Source organism: Nomascus leucogenys, unplaced genomic scaffold, assembly GCF_006542625.1.
Source record: "Nomascus leucogenys isolate Asia unplaced genomic scaffold, Asia_NLE_v1 Super-Scaffold_285, whole genome shotgun sequence".
Lineage (NCBI taxonomy): Eukaryota > Metazoa > Chordata > Mammalia > Primates > Hylobatidae > Nomascus > Nomascus leucogenys.
Window position 1 is genome coordinate 2,423,375 of NW_022095770.1, and position 23,060 is coordinate 2,446,434.

The 23,060-nt window shown below is 38.9% G+C and overlaps 2 protein-coding genes across 2 annotated transcripts; one reads left to right on the forward strand and one right to left on the reverse strand.

The window, feature by feature from the left end:
* Positions 1 to 5,843: 5,843 nt before the first annotated feature.
* Positions 5,844 to 22,071, reverse strand: LOC100588676 (transmembrane protein 99 (putative)). The gene is given in 5 exon segments (XM_030808222.1): positions 5,844 to 6,072; positions 6,075 to 6,556; positions 6,559 to 6,836; positions 8,012 to 8,096; positions 22,022 to 22,071. Coding segments are annotated over 3 exon segments (792 nt in total). The 5' UTR covers positions 6,701 to 6,836; positions 8,012 to 8,096; positions 22,022 to 22,071; the 3' UTR covers positions 5,844 to 5,904.
* Positions 18,613 to 23,060, forward strand: KRT10 (keratin 10). The gene is made up of 8 exons (XM_030808221.1): positions 18,613 to 19,200; positions 20,049 to 20,131; positions 20,499 to 20,655; positions 20,743 to 20,904; positions 20,993 to 21,118; positions 21,434 to 21,651; positions 22,031 to 22,413; positions 22,695 to 23,060. The coding sequence occupies exons 1-8, from the start codon at positions 18,613 to 18,615 to the stop codon at positions 22,799 to 22,801; spliced, it is 1,824 nt and encodes a 607-aa protein (XP_030664081.1). The 3' UTR covers positions 22,802 to 23,060.

Consider the following 23,060-nt stretch of genomic DNA (forward strand, 5'->3'; position numbering starts at 1 on the left):
GGTGTTGCAATTCATTTTCCTATCAACCTTCTTGAGAGTAAAGACTCTATACAAATTCCTATCATACAGTAGGGTCCACACAGGAAACAACTGGCACACTCAAATTAGGATAAGTCAAGGCAAATTTAAGAAAAGAACTATTTACAGGCTGGGCGTGGTGGCTCATGCTTGTAATCCCAGCACTTTGGGAGGCCGAGGCGGGTGGATCACAAGGTCAGGAGTTCCAGACCAGCCTGGCCAATATGGCAAAACCCTGTCTCTACTAAAAATACAAAAATTAGCTGGGCACAGTGGCAGGCGCCTATAGTCCCAGCTACTCGGGAGGCTGAAGCAGGAGAATCGCTTAACTCGGGAGGCGGAGGTCGCAGTGAGCCAAGATTGTGCCACTGCACTCCAGCCTGGGCAACAGAGTGGGACTCCGACTCAAAAAACAAAAAAAGGACTATTGACAAAGGTGTGGGTATGGAGTAGGGAAACCACCAGGGGTAGCTAGTGTCACCCCCATGCCTACAAGAACAAAGGAAGGTAATTTAGGAAGGCAAAGTCACAGAAAGGGCCATCTCGACAGGAGCTGTGGTGTTCAATGAAAGGATCCAACCAAGCTGTAGAAGTGGGCAGGGAAATAAATCCCTCAACTCATTCTCCTCCCTCCCTCCACTGGGGTCCCTACTGGGCAAACATAATGAAAGCCAGAGGGCAAGGTTATATTCATGGTGCAGAGAGCAGAATGGAGAAAGGTGGAAAGAGGATATGGAAAGGCAAACAGCTTTGTAGGGTCCGCACTCAATACATGTACGTTGAATTCGATTATTGCTACTACATGTATGCAGACAATTTCTAGTTTCTCTTTTCTCATTTTATTTTAGTTCTCGAGTACCTATATTAGTGTTCTTGTTGGCAGATTTTCCTGATACATAGAAGTTTAATTCTCATTTTCCTCTCTGCTATAGAAATATACACAGCAACACTAAAAGGAAAACTGTCCTGAATCTAACTCCCCAATAATCAGTGTCTCCTCTTGAAACCCTGATGAAAGCTGAGACTCCTCTTTCCATGCTCTTCTCCCCTCATCCTCTGAGGGATTTCTTAATCATGTGTAACTGTCATCCGCTCCATCCTGTACACCTAAGTGTAACAAAATCATGGGCCCTTAGGGCCATAGGAGGCTGACACAGGAAAGACAGAACAATCCCCTTGCAATGGGGACAGGGTGCAGTGGAAGAGGTGGAGAACATGGCAAAGGGAATGGGGTGGCACAGAGCTTCCACTTGCAGACATTTTGGATTCTTAGGATAGACTGGGAGATACGAAAGGAAAAAGTCACAGAAGGAAGTCTGAAGAAGAGGTAACTTCCTGAAATTCAGAAGGAACTCCAGGAACAGAACTCAGACGTGGGCACAGGAGCTGGAAGATAATCTGTGTATTGAGTAAGGAGGGGTAAAAGAAAGACATGTGTGCCTTCTCTTCAGTCTACTCCTCCACATGTATTCTAAAAAGACAAAATAACACTTTGGCTTAAGGCCGGTCTTTTAGGCAGGCAAAGTGCAATTTCAGCAGATTTCTGCTCAAAATAAATTATCTCTTCCTCACCAAGAACTGAAATTTCTAACACAAGGAACAATCTTTCATTTCATAATTAAAGGAAAAGCTCAAAATTCAAATGCCTAGGTTCCTGAATGACACAGAGCAAATAATACTGTTTCTATTAGTGTAAATGAATAACATCATGTCTTTTCCCTAGACAGAAAAAATGAGTTAAAGCACAAGAAAGCCAATGGCTTCAGATGAAGTGCAGAGAGATATTTCAACCTAGAGAAGAAAAGGAAAGCGGGTTTAGACACAAATGGCAAACTTTGCCAACTTCTTAATTTAGTGTAAAGGCAACTCTGTTCAGTTTAGGGTATGCACGGATATCTAGAATCAATGCTCAGACACTGAGCTTAGAAGGAATGTTCATCAAGACGGATGTATGACAACTGTATAAAACTGGGGCCCATAAAAGTCCATAAGACTTCCTGGTACACACTGGGCATTCAATAAATATTTCTTGAATGAATGTGTGGTATAATTAGGATTATGAGTTTTAGAGACTGCTGTGAGCTAGAGTGGGGACCAGGGAGAGAAGAGAAGGGACAGAACAAGCATTCATTGAGGCCTAGTATGTGCCAGATACTATTACCTGTTTCTCATTAATCCTCCAAATTATTTTATAATTTCTACAGATGACAAAACTGAGATTCAGAGAAGATAAGTAACTTTATCCAAGGTGAGAAACAGTAGGCTAGAACTCAAAGGCCTATTTAACTCTACAGCAGTATGCACTACTCAATTTAGACTCCTTGAAAAGGGCCCGTAGCAAGCCTGGAAGGTCATGGAAAAATAGACTCAAACTGAGCAAGAGCATGAGAATGTTAAGACTATAGGGTCAGAAGGAAAGAAAGGATGTCTGTTAGAGGAATGCCTGCAGTGTTTCAAAAAATAATCACTCATCATAGTTCAAAAGATGAATTCATGAAATGATGGTCCTCTCTGTTTTTCCTGCTCACACACAGTTTTCTTGTATGTACCCAACACTCTGATGAGATTGCACTTGAGCATATATGGCTCATCAATCACTAAAATAAGAGGTGAAGAGATTGTTAACCAAAAAAAAAAAAAAAAACCTATACTTTAGAAAAATTCATTAAAGATGATGTAACTTTACACAGATAATGATAGATGATAGATTGATTAGTTGATAGATATAGATGATATAGATAGATAATGATAGATAGATATAGATAGATGATAGATAGTAAATAGGCTCCATAATGGTCCCCATAATGCACTGACTTTGGGACTATACTTTAACCTTAGATCTCTGCCACACCTCCACACAGTGGCTTGTTCCTCCGGGTTGTGGCAGCACCGCAGCACTGAAAGTGGCTGTGAGTCTGTTAAGGCTCAGGGGGTACCTATGTCATTGTAGGGGGCTCAAGAGAGGACAGAGGGCCGTGGTAGTGGGCCTTCTGGTGGCTTTTATGGTGTTGAGGGTAGGTTGGGTCCTGGCACAGGGTGGAGTAGCATGAGTACTGGACCAAATAGGGGCCTGTGAAATTCTGGTGACTCTGATGGTGGCGGCCTTCTTTCAAGTAATGAGAGGAAAACCACACAGAATTTAAACAAATGCCAGGCCTATTACCTTGACAAGTTATATTGCCTGGAAAATGCCAGTGCTGACCTTGCACTCAAAATAAAAAGATGGCATGAGAATTTGGGGGAAAAAATTGATGGTCAACTTCGAGACTATAGCAAATATTACAACACTATCAAGTACCTTAAATCTCAGTTGTCTTAAACGTAGAAAATACAACCCTTTCTCCTGGCCAACATATATTGTATCTGATTAATTAATGCATCTAATGTCAAGAAAAATGTCTAATGTGCATACAAATTAATATTAAATGGCTCAACGTTCATTTGAAAGAGAAACATTTATCCTTATTTCAGAAGCTCTAAAAAATATACTTAGCTGAAAAGTTCTGTAATAGTCCCAGAAAAAATTAAATACACTGCTTATTTTTACAAATATAACTTTTTTGAGACAGGGTCTAGCTCTGTTGCCCTGGCTAGTGTGTAGTGGCACGATCATAGCAGCCTCACCCCCCCAGACGTGGACAATCTTCCCATGTCAGCCTCCCAAGTAGGGACTACAGACATGTCCCATCATTCCCAGCTAAATTTTTTTTCTGTAGAGATGGGGTCTCACTATGTTGTTCAAGCTGATCTCGAACTCCTGGACTCAGGTGATCCTCCAGCCTCAGCTTCTCAAAGTGCTGGGACTACAGGCATGAGCCACCATGACTAGTACAAATATAATTATGATTGACAAACTTATAATTGTTGAAATCCATAAAGTATATAATCTGAACCTAATGGCACCCAACATATTTTGTTGAATTATATGGTTCCTTTTCCTCCCTTGAAGGTAACAAATGTTACTTTGGAAAATGCCAACATTCCGCATTAGATCCACAATGCCAGGCTCACTGTGGATGACTTCAAGCTCAAGTACGTGAGAAACCATGTAAAGAACTGGAAAAAAAAAAAAACAACAACAAAACAAAAACAAAAAAACAAAAAAAAAACCTCCCCGATTCACCACTTTAAACAGTTACTACAAAATTTATAATATCATTATTTCATATTATTAAACATCTCAACATAAAACAATCTCTTTTATGTTTAAATTGCAATAGTGGTCACAGGCTAGCAATGTGAAAACTCCCAGGCTAGCGATTTGAAATCTCGTGTACGGTGTATAACTCTCCAATCCACAGGTCAAAGACTTGGTTTTTATAGAACTGCAGGAGGTCCCCGTACTCTACTTGAATTTTTTTTCACTGGGGAGACATAGTCCTTGTAAAACAAAGGTGCACTGCCCTGTACATGAACAGGAGCTTGCTTCCCTTCCTAGTCAAAGAGCAGACGGGAGATTTTCACTCTTTCATGGCTTTAATAATGTTATTCCTACCATTTACTGAACACTGATGCTGCGCTAAGCATTTTTGTACATTAACTCAATTCTCATAATATTCCCATTTTAGCCGGGCACGGTGGCTCACACCTGTAATCCCAGCACTTCGGGAGGCTGAGGCAGGTGGATCACTTGAGGTCAGGAGTTTGAGACCAGCCTGGCCAACATGGTGAAACACTGTCTCTACTAAAAATACAAAAATTAGCCAGGTGTGGTGATGCACACTTGTAATCCCAGCTACTTGGGAGGCTGAGGCGGGAGGATCACTTGAACCTGGGAGGCAGAGATTATGGTGAACCAAGATCACGCCACTGTACTCCAGCCTGGGTGACAGAGCAAGACTTGGTCTCAAAAAAAAATAAAAATAAAATAAAAATAAAAATAAAAATAAAAACCACACACACAAAAAGCACCCAATATTCCCATTTTAATGATGAGAAAACTAAGGTTCAGAGAAGTAATTTGCCCAAGGTGACAGCTGAACATGGCAGAGGTGCAATTTGAACCCATGTCATCACACCCCAGTGCTGTGCTCTTTAAGCTCCACTATGTGGGATGTTTTATTACCACTGGATGAGGAGACCTCCATTTAAGCTGTACTGATTCTTCTAATTGGGCTCTGTTCAGATACCAGAGTAAAGTTGTCCTTTATTAGTGTGTTGAGGCTGATAGCAAGGGCCTGCAAAGTGTCTTAGATGAGTGGACTTTGAACAAGACTAACCTAGAGTTGCAAATGGAAAGCCAGATGGAGGAGCTGACTTACCTCAGAAACAATCATGAAGAGGCGGGAACTACACAAAATGAATGTAAAGTTTCAGTATGTCAATACTTGTTAAGATATGGTAGTGGTGCCTATCATTATAAGAGACAGTCTTTTCATAAAACACAGGTAAAGTAACATAGACTGTGAGGCAAAACTTACCTCTCAGGATGAAGTGAAAATCAAATAAATTACTTATATTAAAATATTTTGTAAAAATTAAAAATATTATTCCTTTATATTGATCCTAAATATTTTTATAATAGGGTTGCCAGATAAAATAAAGAACTCTCAATTTAAATTATAATTTCAGGTAAACAATGAATACTATAACAGATATGTCCCAAATATTGCTTGAAACATAGTTATACAAAAAAAAGTATTCAATGTTTATTTGAAATTCAAATTTAATTGGCATTCTGTATTTTATTTGCTAAATCTAGTAACACTATTTTGTTGTCTCCTAGAAATTTTTTTGAAACCTTAAAGAAGATTTCTAAACTCTATAGTTTCAGTGTTAAATTTTTAATTTCCTTAAATAATCATATTCCAGATGCAAAATCAAGTAACCTGTGGCATCTTATTTTATGTTGGATCAGGAGATGAAGGCTGACAATGATAAGGTACCTTATGTTGAGGTAAACGTAGAAAACAAACGGGCCCAGGTGTGGACCTGACTGTCCTGCTGAACCAGACTAGAGAGTAATATGAGGCTTTGCCACAACAAAGCCACAGAAAGGCTAAGGCCTGGTTTAATGTAAGGTAAGCCTAACACCAACAAAACAAAACAAAACAAAACAAAACAAAACAAAACAAAAAAATATCCAATATTAAGCAGAAGTCATGAAAACTACTAGTAGTATTTATATTTTTATTCCACTCTAACACCTCAGCGTAAAGAACTGATGGGCAGGCATTGGCTTCTGCTGACAATTGGCAACCGGCATGAGATTGCTGAGCTGAGGTGGACTCTCCAGACACTGGAACTGGAACTCCAGGCCTAGTGGCCTCTGGTAAGAATGCTGCAGCGTGAGACCCTTGAGAGAGACTGACTTGTTGAAGCTGAAGGGAAAACCGAGAGCCTCCGGTCCAGCTGTTGAAGAGCAACCACCAGCCAACACCAAGGAGACAAGGAAGAAGAAGTCATTCTCTCAACCGACGTCCGGAAGCACAAAGAAGAGTCCCAAGATAGCGAAGAAAGGAAAACAACTCAAGGGAGAGCCAAGAAGAAAAACGCTCCACAAAAATCCACGGCTTTAAGAAGACTTGAGGAAGGGAGCTGCCAACACCCTCTGGCCACAGTGACCAATGGAATGAGGAACTCTAACAGAACGAGCTGCAGTCAGAGCAACAGAGGGGACACAACTGGAGCAACAGAGTGAGGGGTCACAGCCGGCGCAACAGAGTGGGAGGATGCCAACCATTCCAACTCTCTCCCTGAGCAGCGAGTAATTTCAGGGCAAGCCCAGAGACCTAGGATCCATCTGAGAAGTCTTCAGAGGTCTGAACCAGAGAACTCAACAACAGGATACGCCCCATGGTGATGACAATAAAATGAATCTGTTGTAAAAGAAAAAACAAAAAAAAATTACAATGTGTTGCTTTGAAATCCAACGGTATATTCACACGTGACATGTCTGGTCACTGATGTCTCAAAACATTTTGTGTCTCCACAGTACAATGTTTGCCCTGTAAAATTTAAAAGCAATTCTTTAATTTTAAACTATAGAGGAACAGTAAATTAGGATAAGAGAGAAAGACACAATACCAGGAGTAAATATACTTACATGGTTTCTTTACAATTACAAATTAAGTTCTATGTGGTACTAGTTTATGCCATTCTGCACTATTCTTCTACATTGTAATTTTTGATGAATCATCTTTTTACTTTTATTTTCCATTGCTTTCCTCCTTTAAATTTTTTAAAAATTTTATGGATACATAGTAGTTCTACATATATATGGGGTACAGGTGATATTTTGATACAAGCATACAATGTGTAATGATCAAATCAGGATAATGGGGATATTCATCACCTCACTTATTTCTTTGTGTTAGGGACATTCTAATTTCACTCTAGTTATTTAAAATATACAGTGAATTTGTCAACTATAGTCACTCTGTTGTGCTACTGAACACTAGATCTTATTCCTTCTAATTGTAATTTTGTACCCATCAACCAACCCCTCTTTATCCCCTACTTTCTCTCCCCCGCCTCCCTACTATCCTCCTAGCCTCTCTGGTAACCATTATACACTCTTTATCTCGATGAGATCAACTTTTTTAGCTCCCACATGAGTGAGAACATGTGATACTTGTCTTCTTTTTAATCTAGTTTGACCGAAACTGAAAGTAACTACTGTTACAATATGTTACCCCAATATAGCTTGTGGGGTCTTCATCCTTGGAGAGTTTTGAGATGGAAGGAAGGAAGCAGGGGAGGGAGGGAAGCAGGAAATTCTAACTAGACCAAATTTAGCATTTATGTTCCAGATGCCAAGAAAAAAAAATAATGCAACATCTTATAGCTCTGCAAATATGCACTCATTTATATCTAAGCATTAGACTAGAAAATTCTAACTAGCTCTACATTTTTACCAAAATTATCAATATGGAAAATATGTGGAGAGACACCAAAAAGTTTAATAGCTTTTAAATGTATATAAGTTGGAAACTTAAAAGCAGCAGAACCCCTCCATGTCATAGTTTACTAGTAAATTAATTCAGATACACACCTTGTGTTCACGGTTGTATTCCTCAAGACTTAAGTTAAAAACCTGATGAAAAGTGGTTAATCTCCATAATGGGTGTTAGCTCCATCTGAAAAAGCCGGAATTATAAAAGGATTAATGCTTCAATTATGCATGGTGGCTAATTGCTGTGATTTGTTATTTTAATGACTGGTCTGCCAAAGAGTTAGGAACCTCCATAAACCCACGCCAGAGGGACCCTCAAGAAGTTAGTGCAGAGTCTCGCCTGGGAACAGACAAGGCCTACAAGTCTGATCTCTTCCAGGGCAGGACATCTTGCCTTATTAGTTCTTTTTCTTTTCAAATTAGTCTATTTTTTTCATCACAAAAGTATGATAAGGAAGGTTTGTCTAGTCTGAAAAAGAAACTAAAATCCCTTATGTTCGTGTTAATTTTCCAAGTCACATGCCCGAAAAATACAATTTTAGCTCATTTCAAAAGAGTTTCAGGAGTTACTCGATGTTTAAGCCAGCAACAGTGTGTTTAAAAAAACAGTTAATCATTGTGTTTTTAAAAAGCTCTGAAGATAGGTCTGTGTTCAAATCCCACCAAAGTCCTTCTATTGAATAGTTTTGGGCATGCTAAATTTTAACTAATTTCTTTTCTTTTTTGAGGGGGTTTTTGGGAAACAGGGTCTCGCTCTGTCACCCAGGCTGGAGTGCAGTGGTGCAATCACAGCTCACTGCAGCCTTGACCTTTTGGGCTCAGGTGATCCTCTCACCTCACCCTCTTGAGTAGCTGGGCCCACAGACACGTGCCATCACACCAGGCTGTGTGTGTGTGTGTGTGTGTGTGTGTGTGTGGTGTGTGTGTGTGTGTGTGTTTTGGAGAGACGGGGTTTCGCCATGTTGCCCAGGCTGGTCTCGAACTCCTGGGCTCATGCGATCCTCCTGCCTTGGCCTCCCAAAGTGATGGAACTACAGGCGTGAGCCACTGTGCCTGGCCAACTAATCTTAGTTAAAATAAAATTTCTGGCCAAGGGTGGTGGCTCACGTCTGTAATCCCAGCACTTTGGAAGGCTGAGGCGGGTGGATCACCTCAGGTCAGGAGTTTGAGACCAGCCTGACCAACACGAAGAAACCTCGTCTCTACTAAAAATACAAAATTAGCCAGGCATGGTGGCTCATGCCTGTAATCCCAGCTACTCGGGAGGCTGAGGCTGTGGTGAGCCAAGATTGAGTTTCTGCACTCCAGCCTGGGCAACAAGAACAAAACTCCATCTCAAAATAAATAAAATAAAATAAAATAAAATTTCCCTCATAAAGTTGCCAACAGGATTTGATGAGACAAAAATGCAAGTAAAATTTAGAACAGGTCTTGGAACATAAAAAACTCTCAACAAGCTCTATAAACTCTATCTTAGGACTGACTTTGCAAGTGTTATTTGCATATTTGTTTAATGGGTTTAATACAAGAAATCAAAAGTTCTTTGGACATTATCAATCGTCAGCCTTGTGAAAGAAGCCACAGAATGGTTACGGTACATTTTCTCTGCTACTATTGTGTGTTACATTTAAATAATTATTTTCTCTGCTACTATCGTGTGTTACATTTAAATAATTATTTAAATCTATTCCTCTACCATTCTTACAACCCCCTTACCAAAAAAAATATGATTCAAATTCAGAGGTCCATTTATTATCAAATTGACTATGTCTGAGTCCATTAAGATCAAGTATTTTTTTAAAACCTTTAAAATTAGGAAATTAATTTGATTCCTTAAGACTTTTTCCTTTAAATTTAAGCACGTTACATATACTGACTTAAAATCACTAGAGTGGCGGACTACTGCTTTCACTGTGAACGTTAACCTCTGTATGTATCATTTCTAATCCAAAAGTTTCTCTATTCTATTTAGATCTGTCCAGACTCTCTAAGTAAAAATTACGAAGTTATACCCAATTATAATGTTATTTTTCTCTCATATCCAGCCATCCTTGAAATGACCAATTGGACAAGCAACCACAACTGGACCTAAACGAATTTTCTTAGATTTATGAGGGGGAGAAAACAGCCACTGAATTTTGGACAATGTTCAGTTTCAATATTTTAAAATTGGGGTCTGTAGAGAATCGTTTGGTACTTTCAGCTTCACTATTTTTATGAAAACTAAAAGGGATATTATGTTTCTATTTTGTGTTATATGTTAATTAATTATCCTACTAATGCAGCTAACTCATAGTGAGCAATGTCTTTTACAGAATGAAATTAATTTACCTGAAAAGAAATCCATGATATACTAATGAAATTTAAAAGTTAAGTTATATTATATTTAATCCTTCAATTGCAACATACTCATAGGCTAGCTAGTCAGAAACCCAACTAGAATTGTCAATTCTCCTAATAGAAAAAAAATTCAAAATTTTTAACTTTTTATGGGTCCATGGTAACTGTATTATTCAGAGGGAACAAGAGATATTTCAATACAGGCAACAATGCATAATAATCACACCCGGGTAAATGTGGTACCCATCACCTCAAGCATTTATCATTTCTTTGTGTTACAAATATTCCAATAATATTCTTTTAATTTAAAATATACAATAAATTATTGTGACTATAATCACCCGGTTGTTCTATCGAATACTAGATTATATTTATTCTATCTAATTATATTTTTGTACCCATTAACCATCCCCACTTCCCAGCCCCCTCGCCCCACACTACCCTTCCCAGCCTCTGGTAACCATTAATCTACTCTCTATCTCTATGAGTTCAATTTTTCTCATTTTTAGCTCCCACAAATGAGTGAGAACATGAGAAGTTCATCTTTCTATGCCTGGTTTCTCTCACTTAACATAATGTCCTCCAGGTCCAGTCAAGTTGTTGCAATAACAGGATCTCATTCTTTTTTATGGCTGAATAGTACCCCATTGAGCATATGTACCACATTTTCTTTAACAACCTGTCTATTGATGGACACTTAGGCTGTTTCCACATCTTGGCTACTGTGAATAGTATTGCAAAAAAAAAAAATGAGGGTGCAGATATCTCACTGATATACCGATTTCCATGATTTGGGGTATATATCTAGCAGTGGGACTGCTGGATCATACAGTAGTTCTATTATTAGCTTTTTGAGGAACCTCCATACTGTTCTCCAGAGTGGCTGTACTAATTTACATTCCCAAGAACAGTGTACGAGGGGGTTCCCTTTTCTCCACATCCTCACTAGCATTCATTATTGCCTCTCTTTTGGATAAAAGCCATTTTAAGTGGGGTGAGATGTACAACAAATTATTGTGACTGTAATAATTTACACTATTCATTCAACGGCAATGAGAATTACATTCTCATTGCACAGTTTTGAGTCATTTCTCTGATGATCAATGATGTTGAGCCCCTTTTTATATACCTGTTTGCCATTATATGTTTTCTTATTTTTTTTTTTTTTGAGGTCACTCTGTTGCCCAGGCTGGAGTGCAGTGGCATGAACATGGCTCACCTCAGCCTCCCAAGTAGCTGAGACTACAGACACATACCATCACACCCAGCTAATTTATTTTTATTTTTTGTAGAGATGGGGTCTCCCTACATTACCCAGGCTGGTCTTGAATTCCTAGGCTCAAGTAGTCCTCCCATCCCAGTCTCCCTAAGTGCTGGGATTAGAGGTGTGAGCCACCATGCCTAGCCTGTATGTCTTCTTTTGAGATTTGTGTGTCTATTCAGATCTTTGGCCCATTTTTTTAATCAGATTATTAGGTTTTCTTTCCTATTGAGTTGTTTGAGCTCCTTATATATTCTGGTTATTAATCCTCTGTCAGATGGATAGTTTGCAAATATTTTCTCTCATTCTGTGAGCTGTCTCTTTACTTTGTTGATTGTTTCCTTTGCTGTGCAGAAGCTTTTCAATTTGATGTGATGTATGAAAAAAATTCAAATTTTAGAATAAAACTACAGATGTATTTTAGCAGGTTACTAGTATCAAGATAATCTCAACAGATCCAAGACAAAAAAAAGTGACCTTTAATGAAGAGGAAACAGTGAGGGCTAAAATGTTTTCTTAATATATATAGTGTATTTCCATTCTAAGGAATATATCTTTATATACTTAAGGTATTTTAAAATTCCTATGCAGAATCTTGGTTTTCTTATCATTCTTACACATTCTTACATCAAAAAGTATCATAATTTCCTTTAAAGCCTTCAACCAGCCTTTATTTAAATTTTTAACTTGCACTATTGCCAAAACATACAGGCCAAGAGTTTAGAGAAAAAAAATAAAGGCAAAGAAAGTGGGGAAAGGCACTGAGGCAATACGAAAACATTCAGAGAACAATGAGTACTGGGTGCAGCAAGAGCAGAGGCACCCTCCCTTCTCTAAAGGAACTTAAATGTCGTATCGCATTGGGAACACTAATAAAGAGGCCAGAATATTATAACAAATTATAAAACACCAAGTTGTTCAACATAGGAAATGAGAAGAAAGAGACAGCCGTGAACTAGAGACTAATGGTGACAAGTCTCGTGAAGGAGATGGCATTTAAGTCAGAGTCTGGAGTTGAGGTAGAATAACTTGAATAAACAGCAAAGCAGAAGATGGGCATTCTAAGCCAAGAGCAGCAAACACAGGCCTTAAAATGGAACAAAGCATAGCATCTTAGCCAAGAGTAAGAAAGGCCTGCTTAAAGGATTAAGTAATTAAAGGATTCTTTAAGGAGATGCTAACACACATTTTTTCACTGAATCATGGATTATTATCCACATTTTAATATTTAATATTACTATCCATATTTTATAGGGTAGTAAACTGAGACACAGAAAGCTAGGTATCTTGCCCAGGGCCACATAATTACTTTATGAAGAGAATGTAGCACTCCTTCCACTCCCCACCCTGACTCACCGCAGGGAGCATGAGGTTGGACAGACAGAGTCGGGCAAGGGTATGAAGAAGACTTAATCCGTCCACAAGAGGTCTGAGTATGTTGATGAAGTGATGACAGTACTGCTTCAACAACATCAATCTTGCCGCAGTGAACAGATCTTAACTGACAGTGCTGAGTCAAGAAAACCACTTCAGAAGCTGGTGAAGTAATCTTCGAGAGAAGTGGTGAAAGCCCAGATTAGGGCAGTTACAGTGGGGCTACACAGAAAGAAACGAATACATTAGCTATGACAAAGAGAAGGTGACAAAATTAGTGCCCTGGTGGATGTAGGAGATAAAGAAATGAAGTTTAAAGTGAAAGGAAGCGTCACTCAAAGAAAAACAGATGATGGTTTATCACAAAAGTTATCAAACTGAACACCTTTTCCCCACCCTACTTTCCTCTCCAGCCATTTTCTCCTCCCTCACGAGCCATTTTCTAACTTCTCACCCTATCCTTTCATTCATTCCTATTTTGAAGGCATCCTGTGGGTGGGACAGTGGGTTAGCCTATGAGAAACAGAGATCACAAAACAGTAATAGCAGCAAAAATATATTCATTAAGTGCTTATTCTATGCATGCAAATCATTGTTCTAAACGCTTTATATTTATTAAGTCATCTGACTCCTGCTACAACTCCATAGAGTAACAAAAATTATAATCCCTACTTTAGAGAGGAGGACATTGAGATGAAACCTCACAGTAAATGGTGGAGCCTGGATTCTAACCCCAGCAGTCTGACCCCAGAGCCCATCCACTTATCCTGCTACACTACCCTCAAAAGCCTTCAAGCAGTTTCCATATTTTTGTGGCTTCCATCACAGTACAGTCCCAGAAGTTTCAGAAAAATTGATATAGGAGTGTTTGTAGATTTAAGATCCCTGAATTTTAGAAGTTTACCAATGAGAAGACATGAACTTTATCCATTGATATCTTAATTGTCCGACAATTAGCTATCTGAGAAGAAGGTACCAAATCTATCAAATAATGATACAATTTTCTACCTGGTTTCGACTCTGTGGGTAGTAATCACAAAAGTATATTAAGCAATTTGCAGTCACAGAACAGTAAAAAGAAAATGCCTGACTCTTAAACTTTGTGATAAACAACAGAAAATTCTCAATATTTACATCAACCTTGCCATCTTGAGATATAACCTGCATTACCAGATTTGTCCTTCTGCAACTACCTAAACTATGTATTATACCTCAATTATATGTATTACATCTCAATCAGAAAAGGAAACTTGCAAATAGAATTTTCAGCTAGAAACTTCAAAAGAGGATTTTACTCGAAGCAAAATAAGGAAGAAATAAAAAGGATCCAAATCCCAACAGTCAGACAAGTCAAACTGATTAACAAACTTGAATCCACAACATGCTTTTAGAGCTCCGGCCAAATTAACCCCATGCGAATAGCACCTATACCCGTCTTAACCACGACTCAAAGTTCAGAAGCAATTAAAGAAGAAATGGATAAACTGGACAACATGAAAATAAAATACCATAAGCAAAGTCATCAATTCCAATATTGGGTATGCATCATGAATTGCCCCACTACTACTCAATTAAAACTGTCCTCTGGAAGGATGCCAATGGTTCCAAATTGCTTTCCTCAATCCACCTTTTCATTGTCCTCTCGGGTGATCACCTTACCCGCGTTCTCTTCTCCCTTGGCTCCACTGATCCTCTTTCCCCCTTTCCCTGGTCCTAGATGTCCTTCTTTTCAGGATTATTCTCTAGCTCTAATTCTTCTTCCCAGCCCCTAAAGTGACTCCAAAAGTTCAGAATTAGACCTTCTGTACATTTCTCTCTAAATTCCTTCCCTTAGGGATCCTAACTACCCCCAAAGTCTGCTATTCTGAACTCTGTCCTTAACTGCAGTCCCATAATTGCTTAAAGACATATTTACATGAATATCCTGGTATTACCTCAAATTCACGTCTTAAACCAAAACTCATCTTCAATCCCAAACTTTACTTCACTATTCTTTCCTTGTGCACTCACACCACACATACACACACACACACATTCTAGACTGTTAGACAACCTCTCTGTAATTCCTCGGAACCCTGAACATTGTTCAAGTGTAGCCCAGATTACCCTATATTATAATATCTGATTCGTGGGTATGTTTGTTTGCCTCTCCAAGTAGATTGTAAACTCTTGAAGGGTAGGAGCTGTATCTTGGTCACCTATGCATTCCCCAAGCCATATTGCAGGTGCTCAATAAAACCTGCTGAAGGAATGAATAAATTAATATATACGGATGATCTACTCCAGCCAAACTGGTCACTCAGTGTCTCCACTTGCTTGGCATTTTCACAGTCCCGACTTCCCAGAAATCTTCTCTCTGCTGTTGCACACATGAAAAGTCCTACTCTTCCTTATAAGACTCAGCTTAAATTTCAACTGCACCATGAAACTTTCTCAGGTGGCCCCATTCCAACATGACCCCTTGCTCATCAGTCTTAAGAGTGCCAGTCTGGTGTCATGAAAACTAGCACCTTTGTAACTGTATCTCTTGATTCAAAACCAGGCTGTGTGTCATCATACAGACACTGCTGATATATAAATAAACAAATACATACATAATCTGGCAAATTTCTAAAACTTTTTAAGGTTTAGGTTTTTTAGCTATTAAACGAGGTAATAATACCTATCTTAGAGAGTCTAGGGCAGGATTAAAGAAAAGTAAACCATCTAGATCATAGCAGATGTTCAGGAAATGTTAACTCCTTCCCCCTACACATCCAAGCCCCACCATCATTTTCCATTTATATAGCATACAGTGCTTAAGCTGATGGTATATGTCATGTCTCCTCAATTAGACTGTAACTACTGACAAGATCCATAAGGACGGGAGCTGTATCTCATTCATTTTTCTATCTTTTAAATCCTACCAATGCACTTTACATAGAGACGCAATAAAAATTGAATACAATGAAAACACAGTTACAGTGGATTATAGCAATCAAGTGTAAATGGTGCCAAGACTAGAATCATAAAGGTTCATCCAATTTAGCTGTAGAATTATTATGTGGCACCTCTTAATTTTACTCATGCCAAAGGCTGATTTCAACAAATGACAGCGTGAATAAAGACAAATCAATTTCTACAGTATACAAGTTAATAAGTAATCTTTGGTAATAACAGTAAAGGTAGCTTAAATGTTATAGTATTAGAAGGCCCTCCATACCTGTATTTGTTCTCATGTCCTTTCATGCAAAGATTCCCTTTCATATATTCTTTGGTTTAATATGATTGTAACAGAGATCTCTTCATATCACTTGTTAATTAACTGAAAGGAGATTGGGCTTTTTATATTTTCCACTGGGGGGAGAAATTATAGGCTAATATTAAAACAAAATTCGTAATACTAAGATCCAAAACTTGTGCTAATTACAGGTAAAATCAATCAAAATATCTCTTTAATTAAAATGTTTCTTTCCAAAAAGGTTTCATTAATATCAAGGTTTCAACATGTTCTCTGAAGTTATTGGAGTTTTTTCTTTTCCTATCCTGATTTATCATAGCCTTCTTTAACTGTAGGTTATCTTCATCAAGAATCAATTCCCATGGTTGGGTTTCAGTTTTTCTTTTAACTACTGCCCCATTTGCATGTACTAACAAGTTGGAAGAGTTGCGATTTGCTGGGTAGTAACCTCCACTTTAACAATCAACATTTGATTAATGCTCCCAAGCAGGTTCCCCTTCCCTACAGAAACCACTTCTTAGTTTTCATAAACCAAAATGTGCAGCCATAAACTTAATTTGAAAAAACAATTACTAAAGGTAGAGTGTGTGCCAAATCATTACCCTTTCAATATTTTCATGATTCCAAGTTCTTTTTGTTTTGCTCTTTTTCCCCATTTGGAGAAGTTTATGGTGAGAATTAGTCATTCATTTCCATTAGACCAAATCCACTGGAGCAGATAATATATATACACATTGGTAAAGTAGAAAAGAACCAAGGAGTTAAAAGACCAAGCTTCTAATTGCAGTTCAACCACTTGTTACATATCTTCAGGAAAAAATCACAACCTCTCAACTTCAACTTCCTCTTCTATAAATTAGAAATAACAATAACCACGCCTGTAACCCCAGCACTTTGGGAGGCCAAGGTGGGCAGATCAAGAGGTCAGGAGATCGAGCCCATCCTGGCTAACATGATGAAACCCTGTCTCTACTAAAAATACAAAAAATTAGCCGGGCATGGTAGCTCACACCTGTAGTCCCAGCTACTCGGGAGGCCGAGGCAGGAGAATGGCGTGAACCCAGGAGGTGGAGCTTGCAGTGAGCCGAGATGGCGCCACTGCACTCCACCCTGGGCATCACAGCAAGACTCCGTCTCCAAAAAAAAAAAGAAAAGAAAGAAAGGAAAGAAAGGAAAGAAAGAAAAGAAAGAAAGAAAGAAAGAAAGAAAGAAAGAAAGAAAGAAAGAAAGAAAGAAAGAAAATAGTAATAACCCCCATTCCTATCTTAAACAACTTGTTCTAGAAATTTTTAAATCACAGTATCACAAACAGTACTACATAATTGTAAAACATGTATGAATATATACATCCAAACAACAGCAATATCATAGCCTATGGGTAGATATAATCTTATACAATGTACCAAAATCCCAATTTACTTCACTAGACAAACTGTTATACCAAATTCTGTACACAGTATATCCAAGAAAATGTGTTGTTTTTATTGAGAAACTGAACCTAGCTTGGGAACACATGTGCACAGTCTAGTTTATAATATTTGGTGCAAGTATCATTCTCTAATACAGATTTACATTTTTGCAAGCAAACTTTTACTTGCAATCATAACATATCCAAATTTTCCCTTTTTACTCAATCAGAACTTAGTGTAAAGTACTACAAGTTGGTTCTTCGGATTTCATGCTAAGAAAATAATGCAGATTTTCTGCATTATTATGGTCTTCACAGAAACTTTAACTATGATGAATTTAAAAGTGCAAAATAACCCAGGATAATTTAATGATTTCAGATTTTTTAATGTTAAAAATAATGCCATCATTAATTAGAAAATTCTAAAATCATTACTTCCACTTTCTTAGGCAAAATATCAATATACTCTCATTTGCCAAATAAATTAAAAGATCTCCTACAAACACAATCTCCTAAATTGTGGTTTTATGGCTTTAATATTTTATGTGTGAACTATTGATGCTAGTTAAATTTTTAGTAACATTTTCTTTTTGATTCCCTACAGTTGTCTACAAGAACCTTATTATAGCATGATCCCGCCAGACTTTATGCTCTTTGTTGTTCCAATTAAAACTGTTTAAATATGAATTTGAAAAATCTTATTTTAACTATAATTTTGTAGCTGAAACTTTTTTTCTAAACTTTGCAAACATTCTATGCAACCTGAATTAGTGCTGAGAAAAATGGATCTTAACGGTTGCTCAATGTTCTTCAACAGGTAAAAAGCATAATAAAACATGCTCATCTGAACTCCACCCATTTTCAATTTCAACATAGCAAACCTCCTGTTTATTCTTAGGGCAAATTCAAAATTGTACATATTGGGATTGGTTATTACTGAAGATAATGTATGCAATCATAAGCCAAAGATGCTAAGTTGGCAAAAAGAAAACCATGCAAGTAAGCAAACTCTAACACATGTGGACACACCCTCTCACTATATAAACGCTTGTCACTGTCCTTGGTAGCAGGCACTCCCTGGGCTAAACAGCATCACCATGTCTGTTCGATATAGCTCAAGCAAGCACTACTCTTCCTCCCGCAGTGGAGGAGGAGGAGGAGGAGGATCATCCCTAAGAATTTCGAGCAGCAAAGGCTCCCTTGGTGGAGGATTTAGCTCAGGGGGATTCAGTGGTGGCTCTTTCAGCCGTGGGAGCTCTGGTGGGGGCTGCTTTGGGGGCTCATCAGGTGGCTACGGAGGATTAGGAGGTTTTGGTGGAGGTAGCTTTGGTGGAAGCTATGGAAGTAGCAGCTTTGGTGGGGGTTATGGAGGCAGCTTTGGAGGGGGCAGTTTCGGAGGTGGCAGCTTCGGTGGGGGTGGCTTTGGTGGAGGCGGCTTTGGAGGAGGCTTTGGTGGTGGATTTGGAGGAGATGGTGGCCTTCTCTCTGGAAATGAAAAAGTAACCATGCAGAATCTGAATGACCGCCTGGCTTCCTACTTGGACAAAGTTCGGGCTCTGGAAGAATCAAACTATGAGCTGGAAGGCAAAATCAAGGAGTGGTATGAAAAGCATGGCAACTCACACCAGGGGCAGCCTCGTGACTACAGCAAATACTACAAAACCATCGATGACCTTAAAAATCAGGTAAGAGGTATTTTTAAATCCAGCTTTAAGTATCTTGTCCATGTAATCCAGACAGATGAATCTTAAATTAAGCACAATGTGGCTGTTCACTATGTTTACCTATGTTACTTTCTTGCTTCAAAAACAACCCAGTCTCATCAAAGATAAACATCTGTGAAAGTATGGTCATGGCAATCTTCATCCACCATGTGTGTTGCTTGTCTTAAGAGAACAGCAGATTACTAAGAACTTTTGAGGTTTTAATGAGCATACAATGAGTCCACAGTTAAAATATGCTAGGTCATTTACAAATGTAGAAACTGAAAAAGAAATCATGAAATGTATCAGAACAAAATGTTATTCAGACTGATAATAAGCCATATTCAGTACCAACATGGCAAGAAAAATGAATTTTCCAGTACGAAAATGGGATACTGCTTGCCTCTAAGGAATTTCTGAATTGTACCTATTGTGTACCAGTTCAGAATATATTTATTTATTAGTATTTATCATGACTTAAACAAATGCAGGTGTGAGTCAGCCAAAGCATGGCTGAAATACATGGAAATCACATAGTCTAAAAGAGGAGGCCACACTTGTAGGAATACATCTATATATTTCCAGTTAGTTTTCAGAAAGGAATAATTTGTGTACAGAAATACAAGACTGGAGAAATTCCAAGAGAACAAATAATTCAAAGTTAAGTATATGGGTAAGCCTGCAATATTTCTTATTTAAAATAAAAAATTTCCCCAAGATTTTGTAAGAGAAAAACATAAAAGTGCAGAGTTCATCTATGCCATCTATGCCACTACAAAAGCCATATCTGCATCTGACCTCTTCTTAAATAACTGTGCCTCTCCCTCCAGATCCTCAACCTAACAACTGATAATGCCAATATCCTGCTTCAGATCGACAATGCCAGGCTGGCAGCTGATGACTTCAGGCTGAAGTAAGTTAAGGGATCATTGTATAATACCATCACAATGAATACATCAGTCATTTTTAACAATGACTTGGGACGCCCACAATGGCATTTACATTTCCCTGAATTCACTCAAAATTATATAGTATTGGAGTTATCTGAGAAATTTTCCATGTCAGTATTACCTTTTTGGCAATATTAAAGGAAGAAAATGCATTTTAAAGTAACTGTTAAGCTTTTTTCCATTAAACCACTATTACTCCTAAGTGAACTGTACATGACAAATACTGCCATGACATGAGATCAACTATGTATTTGCTTTTTAAATAGTCTCTGCCCAGATACATCTCCCGTATATAAGTTACATCCAGTATTGATATCACGCTTGTTCCAGGTATGAGAATGAGGTAGCTCTGCGCCAGAGCGTGGAGGCTGACATCAACGGCCTGCGTAGGGTGCTAGATGAGCTGACCCTGACCAAGGCTGACCTGGAGATGCAGATTGAGAGCCTGACTGAAGAGCTGGCCTATCTGAAGAAGAACCACGAGGAGGTGACACAAAAGTTATACTTTTCCCAGCCAAAAGAGAGTTCATTATGGTCCTCGTGTAGCCATTAAATCTTTCTGTTCCTCAAACAGGAAATGAAAGACCTTCGAAATGTGTCCACTGGTGATGTGAATGTGGAAATGAATGCTGCCCCAGGTGTTGATCTGACTCAACTTCTGAATAACATGAGAAGCCAATATGAACAACTTGCTGAACAAAACCGCAAAGATGCTGAAGCCTGGTTCAATGAAAAGGTAAAGTAATCTTCCTTTATAGTGAAACTCATGGAGGTTTTATCATTTCAGAATTTCCTCACCCTTTTCCCTGTTTTTAATACTCTAGAGCAAGGAACTGACTACAGAAATTGATAGTAACATTGAACAGATGTCCAGCCATAAATCTGAGATTACTGAATTGAGACGTACTGTACAAGCTCTGGAGATAGAACTACAGTCCCAACTGGCCCTGGTATGTTAATTCTCATGAAATGACTTCAACTTTATCATACAAAGTTCCATGCTCACCTAAGAATATGCAATGCAACAAAAAAATGCAGAGTTGGAGGTAAGAAAGAGAAAACAAAGTGAAGCTCTATGTTAATGGAGGAAAAGTACTACTGGCGTTGATCTAAAAGTGCTGAAACTGAAATGGTGTCATTAAACATGAAACAAATTCTGTTCATTTTCTTATTCTTCTATATAATGCCTTACTAAATAATTAAATAAGCGTCACTATACTCAACTGAACAAGGAAGTCGCTAAGCCACAAAAAAATCCGTTTCAGAAACAATCCCTGGAAGCCTCCTTGGCAGAAACAGAAGGTCGCTACTGTGTGCAGCTCTCACAGATTCAGGCCCAGATCTCCGCTCTGGAAGAACAGTTGCAACAGATTCGAGCTGAAACCGAGTGCCAGAATACTGAATACCAACAACTCCTAGATATTAAGATCCGACTGGAGAATGAAATTCAAACCTACCGCAGCCTGCTAGAAGGAGAGGGAAGGTAAATTTTAAAATGAAAAGTTATCCCAGTTTCTTTTATTCAATATTCCAGATAGCAAGACTTATCTAAACCCAAAGAAGATGCCAGAGAATGACAGGAAGGGAAGAGAAGGGGTAGAGTACAGAAAAAGGATTACGCAACCGAAATCTCACTTTCTCATGAATTCGGCCCAAAATGATTCTTAAGAGTTCTGTGAACATAACATTGTTTTCAAAGGATGGGTTTTAAAATACAAACCTGGCAGGGTTTTAAAACATATTCCTGGCAGGGGTTTATTTTCTCAACACGTTTTGCTTATTTTCTAAATTAACGGCAACTGGAAAGCTACCCACCGTTTTCCAACGTTAGAGATAACCGAATGTGACCTCACCCCGTTTAGTTCCGGAGGCGGCGGACGCGGCGGCGGAAGTTTCGGCGGCGGCTACGGCGGCGGTAGCTCCGGCGGCGGCTACGGCGGCGGAAGCTCCGGCGGCGGCTTCGGCGGCGGTAGTTCCGGCGGCGGCTACGGCGGCGGAAGCTCCGGCGGCGGAAGCTCCGGCGGCGGTAGCTCCGGCGGCGGCTACGGGGGCGGAAGCTCCAGCGGTGGCCACGGCAGCAGTTCCGGAGGCGGCTACGGGGGCGGAAGTTCTGGCGGCGGCGGCGGATGTTCCGGAGGCGGTGGCTACGGCGGCGGCAGCTCTAGCGGAGGCCACAAGTCCTCCTCTTCCGGGTCTGTGGGCGAGTCTTCATCTAAGGGACCAAGGTCAGCAGAAACTAGCTGGGGTAATCAGAATTAGTTTTAACTTCCTGTGATGGTTTTTTTGCGCTTTAAGCTCTAGAGTTGGTTTAAAAAATTAAAAATCTTAGAGACGGTTCCGTTTGCATTTGTTCACAAACTACTCTTAACACCAACCGTGAAAAACGGCATCATCAAAATGTCATACCTTAAGCATTTTTTTGGACTTAACAATGTAAAGTTGAAATTTCCTTTTTACAATATTTGCTTGTTAATTACTAAGGATCCCTGCAGACTGTTTAAAATTTTTTTTTCATCATTCACACAGATACTAACAAAACCAGAGTAATCAAGACAATTATTGAAGAGGTGGCACCCGACGGCAGAGTCCTTTCATCTACGGTTGAATCAGAAACCAAGAAACACTACTATTAAACTGCATCAAGAGGAAAGAGTCTCCCTTCACACAGACCATTATTTACAGATGCATGGAAAACAAAGTCTCCAAGAAAACACTTCTGTCTCGATGGTCTATGGAAATAGACCTTAAAAATAAGGTGTCTACAAGGTGTTTTGTGGTTTCTGTATTTCTTCTTTTCACTTTACCAGAAAGTGTTCTTTAATGGAAAGAAAAACAACTTTCTGTTCTCATTTACTAATGAATTTCAATAAACTTTCTTACTGATGCAAACTA

Coding starts and splice junctions, on each gene's coding strand:
- KRT10 (XM_030808221.1), top strand. CDS start 18,613: ATGTCTGTTCGATATAGCTCAAGCAAGCACTACTCTTCCTCCCGCAGT. Junction 20,132..20,498: donor GCTGATGACTTCAGGCTGAA/GTAAGTTAAGGG, acceptor CGCTTGTTCCAG/GTATGAGAATGAGGTAGCTC. Junction 20,656..20,742: donor TGAAGAAGAACCACGAGGAG/GTGACACAAAAG, acceptor TTCCTCAAACAG/GAAATGAAAGACCTTCGAAA.